Source organism: Chiloscyllium punctatum, chromosome 8 (assembly GCF_047496795.1).
Source record: "Chiloscyllium punctatum isolate Juve2018m chromosome 8, sChiPun1.3, whole genome shotgun sequence".
Taxonomy (NCBI): domain Eukaryota; kingdom Metazoa; phylum Chordata; class Chondrichthyes; order Orectolobiformes; family Hemiscylliidae; genus Chiloscyllium; species Chiloscyllium punctatum.
In genome coordinates this window covers 121,393,943-121,413,379 of record NC_092746.1, presented here as the reverse complement: position 1 = coordinate 121,413,379, position 19,437 = coordinate 121,393,943, and the positions used below count along the sequence as shown (strand labels likewise).

General features: G+C 44.1%; 1 protein-coding gene across 4 annotated transcripts in view; it reads left to right on the top strand.

The window, feature by feature from the left end:
- dlec1 (DLEC1 cilia and flagella associated protein) overlaps positions 1-19,437 on the top strand; it is a 182,026-nt gene that overhangs the window by 142,858 nt on the left and 19,731 nt on the right. For 3 of the 4 annotated variants that reach the window (XM_072576369.1, XM_072576368.1, XM_072576370.1), the window contains 6 exons: positions 3,378-3,493; positions 9,156-9,226; positions 12,599-12,819; positions 13,336-13,473; positions 14,464-14,586; positions 18,881-18,975. In XM_072576369.1, the coding sequence (XP_072432470.1) occupies positions 3,378-3,493; positions 9,156-9,226; positions 12,599-12,819; positions 13,336-13,473; positions 14,464-14,586; positions 18,881-18,975 (764 nt within the window). The remainder of the gene's footprint in view (positions 1-3,377; positions 3,494-9,155; positions 9,227-12,598; positions 12,820-13,335; positions 13,474-14,463; positions 14,587-18,880; positions 18,976-19,437) is intronic. The other variant, XM_072576371.1, reaches the window with a different exon arrangement.

Sequence of the window (19,437 nt, the reverse complement as noted above, 5' to 3'; positions counted from 1 at the left end):
CGCCATCTTAAAACACAGAAAAATAAACCAAAACATCTCGAATATAAAGGCAGAAGAATAAAGAAATAAAGACAAAGTGTTCAACTTTACAGACCGTTTTGTTAAGTGCTCTGCCATGGGCCTGGTGGCCAGGCAGGAGTCCCTTCAGGACTTTGGAATAAAAGTCTCCACTCTTCAGCATCATCTTACCTCCCCCTCGCCACTGAGTCCTCACTGGACTTCACCAATGCAGATGCCACCGATGCCGGGTACCACACCGGCTCACACTTGACCCTGTCACCGCCATCAGTTTTGAAGAAGGGTCACTGGACCCTAAGTATTAACTCTGCTTTCTCTCCGCAGATGCTGGCAGACCTGCTGAGTTTTCCCAGCAATTTCTGTTTTTGTTTCTGATTTCCAGCATCTGCAGTTATTTAGTTTTCTCGAAAAGATCCCTCTTTCTTAAGTGGATTATGATACAAACATCAATTCCAGTTGCAGTTTTGGAATCCAGCAAAAGAGGAACCACCTTCCGTATTGATCTTTAACAGCTCACTCCTCACCCTTCACTTTTCAAAGGAAAAGAGACCCCTCCTGTTTAATCTTCCTTGATGGAAAGTGTTGTTTGTCATTCATGTTTTTATGGACCAGCATGTGGTGATATTCATAGAGGTGTCTTACAGATGCAAACATTGAGTATAACCCTAGTATCCCTCACAGCCAGCAGGATACATGTGGGTTACCAACTGGAGAATGTCACTTTAATAAGAATCATAATCCGTTTAAGAAAGAGGGAACTTTTCAAGAAAGGGGGCAGTAACAAAACTAAATAAATGCGGATGGTGGAAATCAGAAACAAAAACAAATTGCTGGGAAAACTCTGGCAGCGTCTGTGGGGAGAAAGCAGAGTTAACATTTAGAGTCCAGTGACTCTTCTTCAGAACTGATTGTAGCAAGCGAAAGGTTGGTATTTATGCTGAAAATGTAGGGGAAGAGGAGGAGGAGTAAATGATAGTTGGAGATGAAGCTCAGCGAGAGAGAGAGAACAACAGTTGGACAGACAAAGGAATAGATAAAGGTCAGCCCATTGGTATCAATAGTTGCTGATTGGGACCATTACTGGGTGACAATGTCTTGTTTGTGGTAGCAGTCCATGTGATGACAAGGCATGGTGTGTGAGGGTCAGGGTAAGGATATGTGAGAAGGTGCTAGGACCCTAAATTATTGAACTTGATATTGAGACCTGAAGCCTGCAGGATCCCCAAGTTGAAAATGAGATGCTGTTCTTCCAGCTTGCACTGAGACTTTTTTGTAGCACTACAGCAAGTCTGAGACACAGATATTGGCCACAGAACACAGTGTTGAAGTGACAGGCAACTGGAAGCTCAGGGTCATTTTTATAGACAAAACATAGGTGTTCCACAAAGCATTCACACCAAAGCGTTTTATCTCCCGAACGTCACAGAGGCCACATAGTGAGCAGCGAATGCAGTAGACTAGATTAAGTGAAGTGCAGGTAAATCGCTGCGTCACCTTGAAAGTTTGTCTGGGGCCATGGATAATAAGGAGGGAGGAGGTAAATGGGCAAGTGTTACACCTTTAGCCATTGCATGAGAAGGTGCCATGGGGTTGTGGGGACATGTTGGGAATGAAGGTGAGAGTGGATCAGGATGTCCTGGAGGGAATGGCCCCTGTGGAAAGCTGACAAGGGAGGGGAGGGGAATATGGATCTTGTGGTAATATCTCGCTGGGGGTGGGTGGGGGTGGAAGTGGCAGCTAATGATCCTTTGGGTATGGATGCTGGTGGGGTGAATGCATGAGGACCAGGGGGACCCTATCGCTGTTGTGGGAGGGAAGAGAAGGGGTGAGGGCCAAAGTGCGGGAGATGGATTGGACACACCTGAGGGTCCTGTCAACTACCATTTTGGGGAATCATAGGTTGAGGAAGAGGTTGGACATTTCAGAGACCATCTTGTAAATCTGGCATCATCAGAATATGTGCAATGGGGACTAAACTGAGAGAATGGAATGGAATGGAAACTGGGTGTGAGGATGTAGTCAAGGTAACTGTGAGAGTCAGTAGGTTTGTAGTGAATATTGGTCGTCAGCCTAGCCCCAGAAATGGAAACAAAGATGTCGAAGAGGGGAAAGGATGTGAACCAGGTGAAGGTGAGAGTGGAGTGGAAAAAGGAAGCAAAATTGATAAACTTATCCAATTCCAGACAAGAGAGGGAGGCAGCACTATTGATATAATCAATTTACTGGAGAAAGAGTTACAGGTGGGGCTCAGAGTAGGACTGAAACAAAGAATGGTCCACATAGCCCGTAGAGAGAGACAGGCATAACTGGGGCACATGCAGGTACCCATGGCCCCACCTTTGATCTGAAGAAAGTGGGAGGAGTTAAAGGAGAAGTTGTTCAGAGTGAGGATAAGCTCAGCCAGGTGGAGGAGGGTGATGGTGGATGGGGCCGGTTCAGGCTTTTATTTTCCAGGAAGTAGCAGAGATCCCTGAGACCACCGTGATGGAGGATGGACGTGTCAAGGGGTTGCACGTCCATAGTAAAGAGGAGGTGACTGGAGATGCAAACTGGAAAATCTAAAACTAATGTAAAGCATCAGAAGAATCGCAGATGTAAGTGGAAAAGGATTGGCCAAGACGGGGGGGGGGGGGGGGGTGGGAGAAAAAAGAGTCGAGGTCGGCAGAAATAAGTTCTGTGGGGCAGGAACAGGCAGAAACAATGGGTCTATCTGGGCAATCCTCTCTGTGAACCTTTTCAAGACTTTCCAGCCTTTTCCTTTCCAATTTATTTTCCTTCGCTCTCAAAGATCCAGGCTGAGTTGCAGGTCCCCAGCAACTGGTTTCCTTCCCCTACTCACTGCATGCTGAAGCTATTTGTCTGTGCAGGGAATCAAGATTAAAACTGAGCATGTTCCTTTACGGCCATTGAATAAAGAAGCAAAAGACACTATGACGTATTCACTCGCAGTCATCTCTTTATGGAGTGCTGTATGCTCAATTAAAACTGTAGTTGCTGTTTTAATGACCACATAATTTGCTTTTCTGATGTTGTCAGAGGGATATGTATTAGCAAAGACACTGGGGGTAATTCCTCAGCTCCTCTTAAAATAGCCTCAATGAGACCTTTTACATATACTCAAGCAGGCAGATTGAGTCTCATTGGAAAGATAACATCTCTGACAGTTCAGTGCTCCCTCAGTACTGCACTGGAATGTCAGCACTGATATTATCTATTTTCCATATATATTTTATTATGAATATTTCGATCTCGCTCCTTTATTCATGAGACCACAGAGGTGCACTGTGTTTTACTGTGTATTTTGCATTTATATCCAATGTGTATGTGTAATATACCAATGATATCCATTATTCCATTAGGTTGGAGATCTGGAGCCTACCTATGTGCCCATGCAACTGTCTGTTAAAGGCATTCCACTGTACTTCAAGATTTTAGGACCTCAGAAGGACAACCAGATGCAAGGGCCTGTAGTCAGGTACAAGGATTGTTGAGTCTATGATTTTACTACCTCCATCATATTGGGACAATGGGTTTTCCAATGGTGACACTCCTTTAGCTTGCTCTTAAAGGAAGAGGAGGTGAAGCAATTGCGGTACCAACTGGAAATTCTAAAACCGACATAAAGCATTAGAAGATGTAAGCGGGAAGGGGTTGACCAAGGGGGGAGAAAAAGAGTGAATGTAGGAAGAAATAAGTTCTTTGGGGCAGGAGCAGGCAGAAACAATGGATCTGCCTGGGCAATCCTCTCTGTGAACCTTTTCAAGAGTCTCCAGCCTTTTCCCTTCCAATTTATTTTTCAGAAAGGTCAGGCAGCAGTAGAGACAGATTATGCTGTATTATTGGCAGAGACCCACCCCTCAGACTCTTCGCTATTAAATGTAAGGGATCTCCAGCAGAAAGCGTGAGAAACCTCTGTCCTCACAAGCTGTGAGACTTTGTGTTTCCCTTCCATAGTGCAACACAGAGTGAGTGGCACGGTGGCTCAGTGGTTAGCACTGCTGTCTCACAGCATCAGGGTCCAAGGTTCAATTCCAGCCTCGGGTGACTATCTGTGTGGAGTTTGCACGTTCTCCCTGTGTCTGTGCGGGTTTCCTCCCACAGTCCAAAGCTGGGTGAAGGTTAGGTCCAAAGGTTAGGTTGCCCATAGTGCTGGGTCCATTAGTCAGAGGGAAAATGGGTCTGGGTGGGTTACTTTTCGTTGGGTTGGGCTGAAGGGCCTGTTTCCGCACTGTAGGAAATCTAATTATAAACTATGACAGTGTTCAAGATTTACTTGAATAGGTGGATAAATGTAAAGATGTTGAGGGGCCATAGGCACAGGGAGGGTAAATGGGGTCAGAATAACTTACTAACAGAGAGAGCATGGGCTGACTCTGGGCTGAATGGCCAGTTTCTGTCTTTTACCTGACAAAAACATCTATGTAAACATTCAACTCACATTGCATCTGTGGATGGTAAAATAAGCAAATGAATCATACGACATCCTCTTAGGATAGGATCCCTCCAGTGCGGAAACAGGCCCTTCAGCCCAACAAGTCCACACTGACCCTCTGAAGAGTAACACACCCAGACCCATTCCCTCTCCCTATATTTACCCCTGACTAATGCACCTAACCTACCCATCCCTGAACTCTATGGGCAATTTAGCAGGGCCAATTCACCTGACCTGCACAGCTTTGGACTGTGGAAGGAAACCAGATCACTCGGAGGAAACCCACACAGACGCAGGGAGAATGTGTAAACTCCACACAGACAGTCACCCGAGGCTGGAATCAAACCCAGGTCCCTGGCGCTGAGAGGCAGCAGTGCGAACCACTGAGCCACTGTGTCACTCCATGTGACGCTCTGAAATTAGTCATTTGACTGTGTCGTCCTTCTTTCCTCCTGTGGTCCAGCTGGGTGGAACTGCTCTTACACAGTTCTATTCTGAACCATCAAAATGGAACCAAAGAATCACTTGCACTTGCTTGTTTCCCTCTCCCATACCGATACTTTTGGTATCACTTGAGAATCACTCACCCACTCCTTTCTCAGCTGTCCCTTGGCAATATCATCTCCGTTTTGTTGCTAAGTTATCTGACTGCTGCTTATCCATCATGCAGTACTGCATCAGCCAAAATGTCCTCCAACTAAATATTGGGAAGCCATTGTTACCAGCCTTCAATCCATACTCTGTTCCCTGGCTACCAGCTCCATCCCTGCCCCTGGCAACATTAGGAGATTAATTCAGTCTGTTCAAGGCTGTAGTGTATACAATGGATTCAAATTCCCAAAGACTAGCAATAAGCTCCTCATTTGCTAAGTCTAAACTGATCAGTATGCATTCTATCTGTAGAGGATGCACTTCTGGACGTACATGGAATAGTGTAGGTTAGATGGGCTTCAGATTGGTATGACTGTTCGGTGCAACATCAAGGGCCGAAGGGCCTGTGCTGTGCTGTAATGTTCTATGTTCTCAGTAATGTGCAGCATTGTTTGTGTCTTCCCACGGGAAGTGTGTAATAAGTTTATACTGAAACACCAGTTGCAGAAACAGAGAGTGGTGAGCCTGTGGGATTCTCTGCCACAGAAAGCGGTTGAAGCTAAAACATTGAATGTTTTCAAAAAGGAGTTAGATGTAGGCCTTAGGGCTAAAGGGTATTGGGGAGAAAGTGGGCCGAGTTGGATTGATTGAAGGAGCAAGCTCAAAGGGCCAAAGGGACTATTGCTGCTCCTATTTTCTATGTTACTATAACTCTTCCTAATCAGCCTACCTTTTTCCATATGACAACTAATGGTAGTCCCAAATAATCATTTCTAGAGGCTCCACCACCACTGAAATTAAACTGGCCTGTAATTAGATTAGATTCCCTACAGTGTGGAAACAGGCACATCTTTGGACTGTGGGAGGAAACCCACGCAGACACGGGGAGAATGTGCAAACTCCACACAGACAGTTGCCCAAGGCTGGAATCGAACCTGGGACCCTAGTGCTGTGAGGTAGCAGTGCTAACCACTGAGTCACCATGCCGTCCCTCACAAGCTTTCTTGTTTCTATACAGCAGAGATTGACTGCACAGGGGCATGAGCTTGTCCTGAACCTGTTTAGCAAGAACCACTCTCACCATGGTAATTCAAAACCTGCATTAGGCAGAAGGAGTTTGTCACAAGAAACTTAGAACATAGAACATAGAACATAGAAAAATACAGCGCAGTACAGGCCCTTCGGCCCTCGATGTTGCGCCGACCGAAGCCTACCTAACCTACACTAGCCCAATAACCTCCATATGCTTATCCAATGTCCGCTTGAATGACCATAATGAGGGAGAGTCCACCACTGATACTGGCAGGGCATTCCATGAACTCACAACCCGCTGAGTAAAGAATCTACCCATAACATCTGTCCTATACCAACCTCCCCTTAATTTAAAGCTGTGTCCCCTAGTAACAGCTGACTCCATACACAGAAAAAGGTTCTCACTGTCAACCCTATCTAAACCCCTAATCATCTTGTACACCTCTATCAAATCTCCCCTAAACCTTCTTTTCTCCAATGAGAACAGCCCCAAGTGCCTCAGCCTCTCCTCATACGATCTTCCTACCATGCCAGGCAACATCCTGTTAAACCTCCTCTGCACCCGTTCCAGTGCCTCCACATTCTTCCTATAGTATGGCGACCAAAACTGTACACAATACTCCAGATAAGGCCACACCAGAGTCTTATACAACTGCAACATGACCTCAGGACTCTGGAACTCAATTCCTCTACCAATAAAGCCCAGTACGCCATATGCCTTCTTTACAACACTATTTACCTGGGTGGCAACTTTCAGAGATCTGTGTACATGGACACCAAGATCCCTCTGCTCATCCACACTACCAAGTAGCCTACCATTAGCCCAGTAATCCATCTTCTTGTTACTCCTACCAAAGTGAATGACTTCACACTTAGCTACATTGAACTCCATTTGCCACCTTTCTGCCCAGCTCTGCAACTTATCTATATCCCGCTCTAACCTGCCACATCCTTCTTCGCTGTCCACCACTCCCCCGACTTTCGTATCATCCGCAAACTTGCTCACCCAGCCTTCAAGCCCCTCCTCCAGGTCATTTATAAAAATGACAAACAGCAATGGTCCCAAAACAGATCCTTGTGGAATACCGCTAGTAACTGCACTCCAAGGTGAACCTTTACCATCAACTACTACCCTCTGTCTCCTTCCAGCCAGCCAATTCCTAATCCAAACCTCTAATGCACCCTCAATGCCATACCTCCGTAATTGTTGCAGTAGCCTACCATGGGGTACCTTATCGAACGCCTTGCTAAAATCCATATACACCACATCTACTGCTTTACCCTCGTCCACTTCCTTAGTCACCTTCTCAAAGAACTCAATAAGGTTTGTGAGGCACGACCTGCCCTTCACAAAACCATGCTGACTATCCTTGATCACATTATTCCTATCCAGACGTTCATAAATCCTATCCCTTACAATTCTCTCTAAGACTTTGCCCACAACAGAAGTAAGACTCACTGGCCTATAGTTACTAGGGCTGTCCCTACTCCCCTTCTTGAACAAGGGGACCACATTTGCTATCCTCCCGTCCTCTGGCACTATTCCTGTAGACAACGACGATATAAAAATCAAGGCCAATGGCTCCGTTATCTCCTCCCTAGCTTCCCAGAGGATCCTAGGATAAATGCCATCAGGCCCAGGGGACTTATCTATTTTCACCCTTTCCAGTATTCCCCGGACCTCTTCCCTACGTACCTCAAGGCAATCCATTCTAATCACTTGTGACTCAATATTAACATCAGCAACAACGTCCTGTTCCTGAGTGAATACTGACGAAAAGTATTGATTTAGTGTCTCTCCAATCTCCTCTGCCTCCAAGCACAACTTCCCACTACAATCCTTGACTGGACCAATACCTACCCTAGTCATCCTTTTATTCCTGACATACCTATAGAAAGCCTTTGGGTTTTCCCTAATCCTACCAACCAAGGACTTTTCATGTCCCCTTCTCGCTGCTCTTAGCTCTCTCTTCAGATCCTTCCTGGCTACCTTATAACTCACAATCGCCCCAACTGAACCTTCACGTCTCATCTTTACATAGGCCGCCCTCTTCCCTTTTACAAGGGATTCCAATTCCTTATTAAACCACGGCTCCCTCACAAGACCCTTTCCTCCCTGCCTGACTGGTACATACTTATCAAGGACACCCAATAGCTGCTCCTTGAACAAGCTCCACATATCATTTGTGTCATTCCCTTGAAGCCTATTTTTCCAATCCACACATCCTAAGTTATGCCTCACCGCATCATAATTTCCCTGCCCCCAGCTATAACTCCTGCCCTGCAGTGCAGACTTATCCCTCTCCATCACTAGAGTAAAAGTCACCGAGTTGTGGTCACTGTCCCCGAAGTGCTCACCTACCTCCAAGTCTAACACTTGGCCTGGTTCATTACCCAGAACCAAATCCAGTATAGCCTCGCCTGCGCGCTTTTATAGAGAAAAAAAAACCTTCCCAGGTAAGCTAGCGCGACACCAGCTTCCGGGTCAGCTAGGCGTTTAAAAAAAACTTTAAATTTTAACCGTTTAAATAAAATAACTGGACTATACCGCGACTTAAACTAAACACCATCAGACAGCCGTTACCTGCTCCACCGAGAGAGTGAGCTGCTCCGCCGAGAGAGTGAGCTTGTTTGTGACTTGCTATTATTTCCCCATTCCTTGATCCAAGTTGTGTTTGTTGGAAGGTTTTGCTCAGGCAGGTTGCCCCATATTGGGTGGTGAGTTAGAAGGCAGGCTGTGGGTGGGTTGAACTGATCTTTATGGAGTGGTAAGTGTGGGACATCATGGATGGTTTAACTAGACTGTGGATTTTTATCAATGGATGGAAGTGATGTTTGTGAGGACAGGAAGCTAAAGGAGGGGTTAGGGTAACTTTCCTTGTTCCTTGTTTCACAATCATCACAGTTTTTGGATCATAGCACAACTTAAGCTTATTCAAAATGTCCTACGGCAAGTGACCTGTGGCGAGGAAATTCGGGACTGTCTCATATACTGGATCTAGTGCGTGAAGTCATTTTATTAGCATATTGACTGCTAATACCTCAACCAGAGGGGGGCTTTACATAACATTTTGTTTTGCAGGTTTGGTACCCATATCGCTGGAGGTGACACTGTCTCTCGTTCCCTACGTCTCTTCAATACGGGTCCCTATGGTAGGTCTTGCAACTTGTGATTTCTTTTCTGCACAGTGAAATTTACATGAGCTTGTTTAACATCAGTGGAAGCATCATTGATCTAGGGAATCTGAAACTAGCTCTCTTGCTGGATTCAGTAGTGAGGGCAAACACTTGGCTTAGTTGGTGAGGAGCTGATTGAGTTAGCTGTGGGTGACCGAATTGATATTAATAATCATTACACGCTTTCTATCTGGCAAGGTCAGCGGGTAGATGGTTGAGTTAACAAGGGCAGATGTTCTCGCTGTCTTCGTGAAGCTATAGTGTGTAGCTAGCTCAGCTATTATGCTGAAATTACAGCATGAAACTAGGCTGTTCACCCAATCCATAATAAGCTTCTATCCAGCGTGTGAGCAATAGTCTCAGTGCGACTATGTCTCCTGTGCTCTTTGTTCACCCTTTTCCCAACCACCTGTTTGCCTATTTCTAGAGTCTCTGCTTCAGTTACTAAGATGTGGAGAAATCTAGGTTTGTTCAATATATCACATCAGTGGACTTTGATCTTTTACTATAAATTCTATGTCCTATGATCCTGCCCCACTAGCCACCTGATGAAGGAACAATGCTCCAAAAGCTTGTACTTTCAAATAAACCTGTTGGACTATAATTTTGTGTTGTGTGATTATCAATTACTAAGGACATTCGTCTGATTTACAATCTTCTGTGCCAACTGCTGCCCAATCTTCAACCTCTCCTTTTTTTCAAATCCTTGAACATGTTGTCATCTCTCAAACCTTTTCCCATGCCTCCTGGAGCTGCATGTTTGAACGCCTCCAATCAGATTTCCATCCCTGTCGCAGTCGTGAAATATGTCACAACTAGCATCATGTGATTGTGACGAAGATACACTTTACTATCCTTCTCAACATGTTTGAAGCCTTTGAAACAACTGACACACCATCCTCCTCCAACACCACTCTACTGTTGTCCAGCTGGGTTTCACTGCTCCCTCCTGGTTCCATTCTTATTCATTAACTTATATCTAATAATCCCTTGCGTTGTCTTCTCTTCTTGCTCCTTCAACAATCTATCCTTGGCCTTCTCCAATTTCTCCTCTTCATGCTTCCCCCCATCATCCAAAGGCACATGTTAGTTAGTACAAGTCTGCTGATGACACCGAGCTCCACTCGACCACATCACTTTCAACTCCTCTGCTGTCATTAAATTATCAAACTGCTTCTCCAACACACAATATTGGTCGAACACAAATTTCTTCTAATTAAACGTTTGGAGACTGAGGCCATTATTTTCTGCCCCGGATTCTCTGAACTCATTAGGAGAAAGTGAGGACTGCAGATGCTGGAGATCAGAGCTGAAAATGTGTTGCTGGAAAAGCGCAGCAGGTCAGGCAGCATCCAAGGAGCAGGAGAATCGACGTTTCGGGCATGAGCCCTTCATCGGGAATGAGGAAAGTGTGTCCAGCAGGCTAAGATAAAAGGTAGGGAGGAGGGACTTGGGGGAGGGGTGTTGGAAATACGATAGGTGGAAAGGAGGTTCTCCTGCTCGTTGGATGCTGCCTGACCTGCTGCGCTTTTCCAGCAACACATTTTCAGCTCTGAACTCATTCCCTACCAACTGACTACATCACTCTCCAGGTAGCAGTCTGAGATTAAACCAGTCTGTTCTCCACCTTAGACCCTGAAATAAGCTTCCAATATATTTGTGCCATCACTATGATTGTCTGTCTGTACCCTACTTAACATGTCTCAACTTCACCTAGTCTTAGCTCATCTGCTGCTGAAACCCTTTTTTACCTCTAGGCTTGACTGTTCCAAAACTCTCCAGACTGATCTCACACATTCCACAATTTCTGAAGAAGGGTCACTGGACCCAAAGTGTTAACCCTGATCTCTCTCCACAGATGCAGCCAGACCTGCTGAGCTTTTCCAGCAATTCCTGTTTTTGTTTCTGTACACCATAAACTGGGATAATCCAAACCTTTGCTGCTTATGTCCTAACTTGCACCAAATCCCTGAACTCACCTGATCTACTTTGGTTGAAAAGTGTGGTGCTGGAAAAGCGCAGCAGGTCAGTCAGCATCCGAGGAGCAGGAAAATCAACGTTTTGGGCATAAGCCCTTCATCAGGAATCGTGAAGAAGAGCTTTTGCCCGAAACGTTGATTTTCCTGCTCCTCAGATGATGACTGACCCTGCTGCGCTTTTCCAGCACCACACTTTTCAACTCTGATCTACTTTGGTTCCCACAAACAACATCTTGATATTAAAATTCTCATCCTTGTTTCCACACATTTCCATGGCCTGATTTTCCTCTATCTCTGTAAACGTTTCCAGCCTCAACAACTGCCTGAAATCCCTGAACTTTTCCAATTTTACTTCTAATTCTTGAGCATTCTCAATTTTAGTTGCTGCATCAGTGATGGTTGTGCTTTCACAGGGATCCCAACTTCGGTCCCAATTGCTGGGATAGTTGACTTCTCTGCCTCTTTACCTCACTTGCCTCCTTTCAGACATCTATTAAAACCTGCTCATTGACTAAGCTTTGTTCATCTAAACTAAAACTTCATTGTGTGATTCCGGCCTGATAAAGTGCCTGCAAAGTACCTTTGAATATTTTGTAATGTTAACAGCACTATATGAATCCAAGATATTTTTCATCTGTGGTCTCACCATTACCTTTTGGTTTTTACATTATTTACTATTTCTGTAAAACTCAGTATTCCATCAATTTCTTTGTTTGGACTTAACCTAAGTGAGATGCAGCTTGCAATGTTTTGGAGACTGGACATCTCTCCCCAGTGCAATGTATGATTTTAAAAAGGTGCTTCACACTCACATTATGATATCTAAATCCATCTGGCATTTTCTTTTCTATTATTTCATGGGATGTAGGCTTTATTGGTGAGACTAATATTTGTTGCTCACCCCTTGGGCAAGTGGTGGTAAGCTGCCTTCTTGAACTGCTGTAGTCCATGTAGAGTGGGTCCATCACAATGATGGTAGGGAGGGTGTTTTAGGGTTTTGACCCAGTGATTGGCAAGAAGTGGTGGTTTGGTTCCAATTCCACACCCTCCTGGTTGGTCCTAGAAGTTATGGGGTACGGGTCCTCTGCTGGAGCTGTTCTACTTGGAGGGACAAAAAACATGACCCTTCTGTGTCTTTACTCACTTATTCATTGTCTGACCTACCCAGTTCAGGTGGACATATAAGTATTTGAGTGCACAAGCCTATACTTGACCACTCGCATAATACACAGTGTGGACCTGCGTCAGGCTAGTTTGATGTCTAACTTCATAATCTTTATTCAGTAAGAAATTACACACAACATACTTACACCAAATTGACCTGAAGTGACTGTAGGTTAACAATGCTTCTTTTAATTAAAAATCCTAGATATACGGTTGGACTGGGAGACATACAACCATGTGAAGGATGACCTGCAGCTGGTGGATCTGATTATTTCCTATGGGCAACAGTTCCCACTGAAGGATGAGAGTGGTACTGAGATAATGGGAATTAGCATTGCTCCTAGTGAAAGTGCACACAGCTATGACTGGGATGCTATTCCTAACAGTCTAGAGAGCAGCTCTTCAGCACTCCAAACAACAGGATGTGTAAGAAATATAATTATTCACAATCTGGAACTCAGCCACTGGTTCATTGAGATGCATTGGACTGTGTACTTTGATGCATGATCTTGATTTAAAGTTTATTGGCATCATTGCCCCATCATGTTTGGCTCTTAGCTAGAACCATTATTTTGCCAGATTCTAAAGCCACTTATGCAGGGAGACTTTATATTCCTTTTGGGTCACATTTGATGGCAAAATATTATTCCCAGTCAATGTTAACAGTGTTAACCCAGTTGAGTTGTAACAACATAAAACACAAATGCTCCCTTGTACAGACAATGCACGGCTTTTAGTTTTTAGGTTAATCAGCCTTTCCTATTGCTGTTATGCTGACTGCATGTATCATTGGTGTCCATTTTGAAGACTAGCTAAATTTCAAATTCTACTTGAATGGCAATTCTTGCAGTTACAGAAATATCGCAGAAGCTTTAAATCTCAAGATTTCTCAGAGCTATTCACAAAAAAACTTCCATTTTTTAACATTATATTAATTCTTAGGAACTGGAAGAGGAGGAGGAGGTGCCAGAGGAGGCACAGAAAGAGTCAAAGCCAGCAAGCCCTCTAATTTCTGTTGTTCTACGAGCCCACGAGGGCATTGCAGCAGACTATCCATATTACGTGACCCCACGACAGGTGGTAAGTGGATACTGATGCCAGAGAGCCCAACAAAGAGAGTGGTGCAGTGTGCAGGATGGCGAGGCAACACTAGTACGTGATCAGTAAAAATCGCTTTCCTTAGAATTCCCTATTTCAGGCATAGAGAGAAATGCTGGAAGTGAGAATGCAGGTGATCTAGGCCAGGAAAGGCAGAAATTCCCTATTTCTCTTGATGTTTAGAGAAAAGCAGTTCACTCTAAATGAAGGTGAGCAGATCTCAATCTGCCACCAGCCCTGAATGCACATCCCAGGCTGCCAAAAAGGGCTCATAGAAGAAAGAGCAGGGGGCTAAGATGCCAAACTTTCCATTGTTCCTCAGATTTGCTATTCTGGTCTGGAAAGTAGCCAATTTACACGCTCCTTGCTTCAAATTGGAGGGAAGAATAAACTGGGTCATTGTAATCCAATTAGTTTAGCATCAATTACATAAGTCCCAATTGAAATTTAAAACCATTTGGTGAGAATGGAGCAGAAAGCCATTTTACACTGTGGTTTGTGGTTTGTGATTTGTTAAATCAGTTAGTGTGTAATTCCAGTCCATTACCTTCATCTCCCCAACTGTCCCTCCTTCCCAGAATGGTTTGATTAAAATCAAGATTTCAATCCATAAAATGAGATAAAATTAGCAACCATTGCATTATGCATTGGTTAATCAATTACAACTGAGTTGGAATTGTTAAAGTAAAGTCAAAATGATAATATCAGTAGAGTTCATTGAAGAGATGTTCGATGGTATTGATTTAGGGAATGCAGTCGATATAAGGAATATGAATTTTCAGAGGGCATTCATCAGTAAGATGACTCAACAGATGTTTGTTGAAAATTTCAGACACATGGCAAAGGAGGAAATACCTCAGCAGGTATAGCAGTTAGTTGATAGATGGAATGTTAACCCGATTCACTGATTGACAGTTTTCTCAATATGTTCACACACTCATGATAATTTATGTTGAATCTCTTGGTTCCCAGGTAGTTCCAGCTGGTAGTTTCGTCACCATCAATGTCTCCTTCACCCCACTCACACAGACTGAAGTGACGACAAATGTAGAGTGTGAAGGTTTTGCTTTCGGATATCTGAGTCTAGATGATCAGGTGATATACCATCTCAGTAAAGATAGAGAACTTAATGTAAAATATTCAAATGCAAACAGCAGAATAACAGTATCCTAAAATTCTGCTGTGCCAGTACCAATGTCCCAGAATTTATCATGAAATTGCTCTACCACTTTTTTTTTCCTGTTTATTTAACATTTCTGTAATAACTGAGTATGATTGAGTGTTTGTCAGGTCACATTTATGTAGTGTAGCTCCAGAGCTGTGTCTTCTCCTGTTAACAAAGTTCCCAAATTGGTACAATTAATGGAAATCCTTAAAAGCTTTGTCAATGTCTAAAAAGAAATGATGGAATCCTTCATCAACCTGAGTACCGTGTGGGCGGCACGGTGGCACAGTGGTTAGCACTGCTGCCTCACAGCGCCAGAGACCCGGGTTCAATTCCCGCCTCAGGCGACTCTCTGTGTGGAGTTTGCACATTCTCCTCGTGTCTGCGTGGGTTTCCTCCGGGTGCTCCGGTTTCCTCCCACACTCCAAAGATGTGCAGATCAGGTGAATTGGCCATGCTAAATTGCCCGTAGTGTTAGGTAAGGGGTAGATGTAGGGGTATGGGTGGGTTGCGCTTTGGCAGGGCGGTGTGGACTTGTTGGGCTGAAGGGCCTGTTTCCACACTGTAAGTAATCTAATCTACCGATGAAAAATGTGGAAGGAATCGGTAAAACATTTACAGAACATTCTGTTATTTGCACCTGTGCTAGACTAAAGCCTTTGTTTCTTTATGTGGTCCATTCCCACTCCCGTTAAAATTGCACAACCAACACCTTTGCTATTGAATATTTCCTGATGCTCTTCCTAGCACAAACTTAGTAGTTTAATTCTCTGCATTGTTCTCACTGTAATTTTTGCACTTAGCTCTTGTGTTGTTCTAGTGAAACTCAGTATAAGCCCGAGAAACTGTGGGCCATTTATGTATTTCTGGACTTTTGTTGCTTTCTATTTTCTTACTTTTGTTGCTTTCTATTTTCTTTGCAGGTTTTGGTTTTGCTGCCTTATTATCCCTTCCTTTGACCTTGGTCAGCATTTTGTTCATCGTTCTGCCATTACACTTTCTCTAGACAATACCTTTTGTTTCTTTATTTGACCCAATCCCAATTTGTTTGGTCCCACGTAACCAACCCTTCAGTCATTTAATCTCATTTCAGCACTGCCACAGGCCTTCCCTTTTGAACCTTCCCCTTCAAGCATCTCCCTGTTCTCCTTGCTTAAGACCAATTCCATTTCAACACTTTTTCCATTTCTGATGAAAAGTCATCAACGTAAACATTAACTCTGTTTCCATTTTCCACATCCACAAACACCCTTTGAATTGTTGAGTGTTTCCATAATGACATAAGAGCTAGGTACAGGAGAAGGCCATCTGGCCCATCGATCCCACTCTGCCATTTAATAAGATCATGGCTGATCTTTTTGTGTTCTCAGCTCCATTTACCCCCCCCCCCCGCCCCCACTCACCATAACCCTCCTTTGCTGTTCAAAAATCTATCTTTGCCATAAAAATATTCAATGTCGTAGCCTCAACTGCTTCACCAAGTAGGAAATTCCACAGATTCACAACCCTTTAAGAGGAGAAGTTCCTCCTCAATTCAGTCCTAAATCTGCTCCCCCTTATTTTGAGGCTCTGCCTCCTAGTTTTACTTTCACTTGCCAGTGGAAACAACCTCCCTGCTTCTATTTTAACTGTTCCCTTCATCATTTTATATGTTTCTATAAGATTCCCCCCTCACTGTTCTAAATTCCAATGAGTATAGTCCAAGCCTACTCAATGTCTCCTCATAAGCCAACCCTCTCAACTCTGGAATCAACCTAGTGAACCTCCTGTACACCCCCTTCACTGCCAGTACATCCTTTCTCAAGTAAGGAGACCAAAACTGTATACAGTACTCCAGATGTGGCCTCACCAGCACTCAATACAGCTGCAGCATAACCTCCCTATTTTTAAACTCCATTCCTCTGGCAATGAAGGACAATATTCTATTTGCCTTCTTAATTACCTGCTGCACCTGCAAACCAACTTTTTGTGATTCTTGCACAAGGCCACCCTCTCCACAGCAGCATGCTGCAATTTTTCATCATTTAAATAATAGTCCACTTGGCTGTTACTCCTATGGCACAGCGGCTCAGTGGTTAGCATTGTTGCCTTACAGCACCAGGGACTTGGGTTCGATTCCTGCCTTGGGCTGTGTGGAGTTTGCACATTCTCCCTGCATCTACATGGGTTTCTTCCAGGTGCTCCGGTTTCCTCCCACAGTCCAAAGATGTGCAGGCTAGGTGAATTGGTCATGCTAAATTGCCCATAGTGTTAGGTGCATTAGTCAGAGGGAAATGGGCCTGGGTGGGTTACTCTTCGGGGGGTCGGTGTGGGCTTGTTGGGCCAAAGGGCCTGTTTCCATCTAATCTACCAAAATGGATGACTTCACATTTACCAACCTTGGACTCCATTTCCCAGACTTTTGTTATGGAGTTGAAGGCATGTACTGTACTACCCACTCACTTAACATATCTATATCCCTTTGCAGATGTTCAGTGTCTTCTGCACACTTTGCTTTACCACTCAGTTTAGTGTCATCTGCAAACTTTGGTACACTACACTTGGGTCCCCAACTCTAAATCATTCCAGCAATTTCACTTGCATTTTCTCTTTGGACAGTACTAAAACTTTCTTCCCAGCAGGTTCCTATTGTTACTGTGTGACATCTTCTCTTGAAGAGTTTGAAGTAGGGGAAGGATTCACAGGCTGATTAATAGTCTGCCAGACACTAGGTTGACACTCCTTTGTGTCTGTAACCATCCTTATACCAGTTAATATGTTAGGATGGTCAGCACCAAAGGTTGCTAGACACTGCCGTAAGTTGTGAAGTAGCTGTCATCACATTAATAGATTCTGCATCTTTGGTCAGACTTTGGGGTTGCGGAAATGAAATAAATCCTGTTTTTTTGTGACCCCATCACATTGAGGCTGCTGCAACAGGGAAAGGAATGAGTATAGGCCACTGCTTTGCTAAGCTAAATAAACAAAGAGCTGAAAATGTGTTGCTGGAAAAGCACAGCAGGTCAGGCAGCATCCAAGGAACAGGAGAATCGACGTTTCGGGCTTAAGCCCTTCTTCAGGAAGAGGGAAGAGCCCTTCCTGAAGAAGGGCTTATGCCCGAAATGTCGATTCTCCTGTTCCTTGGGTGCTGCCTGACCTGCTGCGCTTTTCCAGCAACACATTTTCAGCTCTGATCTCCAGCATCTGCAGTCCTCACTTTCTCCTAAATAAGCAAAGATCAAAGTAAGGGATGTGGAGTCTGTGACTAGGTTGGCTAAAAGACTGGACTGTTCAGTACAAAACTGGACATCTGGCTGCCCTCTTGCTTAGTTCTGTACTGGCAGACATGATAATGGTGGAGATTGATTGATAGGAGAAACAAAGGAATATAACTTGGTGGGCATGTGTGCGTGCACCTTCCTTCTAGCCTGAAGTGATCCAGTGTGGATGAGGATCTCCTGAGGTAAATGATATGCAGTTTATTGCACTGCTGCAATTTCCACAGATTACAAGAACAAGCCTGACATTACTACAGAGACTGTAAGGAGCACTCAAGCCTCAAGTATCTCTCCTACTGTCTCCTTCCTCACTCTGACCAAGTCCATTGACATCATCACTATGCTGATGCTTACTGCACCCAACAATTATTAACTCTTTGAGACGCATGTACAACTGGATGTGTGTAGGTCACTTGGTAATAATCCAGATTTCAGACTCTCAATTCCAGACCCCCATTTTTAAAGGCTGTCCGGGGCAAGGTTCTGGTGCCACACCTTTTAAACTCACACCAATGCAACCATTGTACTTTCTGAAAGGTGGAACATTTGCAGAAATAAGCCCATACACTGGTGAAACCCTCATCCATGTCTTTGTTAAATGCAGATTTAACTATACCAAGGCCTTGCTTTGTCTTGCCTTCCCTATCTCAAACCTACAACCCTCCTAGATAGCTGTGTTCCTCTAATATTGGTCTCTTGCGCCACCTCCATCATTCACACAGCTGCCCAATTGGTAGTTATGCCTTCAGTGGTCGTTTGGAGTTTCTCTCTAAACCACTTCGCTACACTCTCTTCTCTTAAGACATTCCTTAAAACCGACATCTTTCTTCAGCTGTCTTAATATCTTTTTTTGCGTCACTGTTCCATTTTATCGGTGAACACAGTCTAACATTCCAAATGTAATAAAATGTTGTTATTTTTAAATTAGCCAAAAAACTTACCCTTATTTTTTGTGCGCTATCCCCAGCTGGCATTTGGAGTACCTGGAAAAGTGACTCGATGTCAAGGCTATGATAAAGAGGCATTACGCCTCGACTTCAAGGCAGTTGTAAAGCCTGCTTTGTGAGTATAACTGCACTGATTTTACCCATCTTCTTTCTCCTTTATTATTTCTTTGGGCACTTGTGGTTAAGTGGGCAGTTTGTCAAGCCTAGTTCTCAGGATGCAAATGAGAACAGCCTGACTTCCTTCTCCTCACACCAATGCTTTTATCTCCACAGTCTCTCCTCTGCTTATAAGATCCCCCTATATGACCATATTCAAGTGGCCATTCACTATATTAGACCACTAATGACAGCCAGACGTTATAGGTAGAGCCCATTGCTCACCTTATCTATCATCCACATTCTTGTATTTTCTCATCAGTCGCTGGTTAACAATGAGGAATGAGGTGATCAGCTGGCTCTTTCCCTTCCCAAACCAGGATACTGAAATCGATTGTAACTTATTGCACACACTTTTGGACATACATTTTGTAACTACTTTCATAAACAAAAGTGTAAAGTTATGGAGAAACTCAGGAGG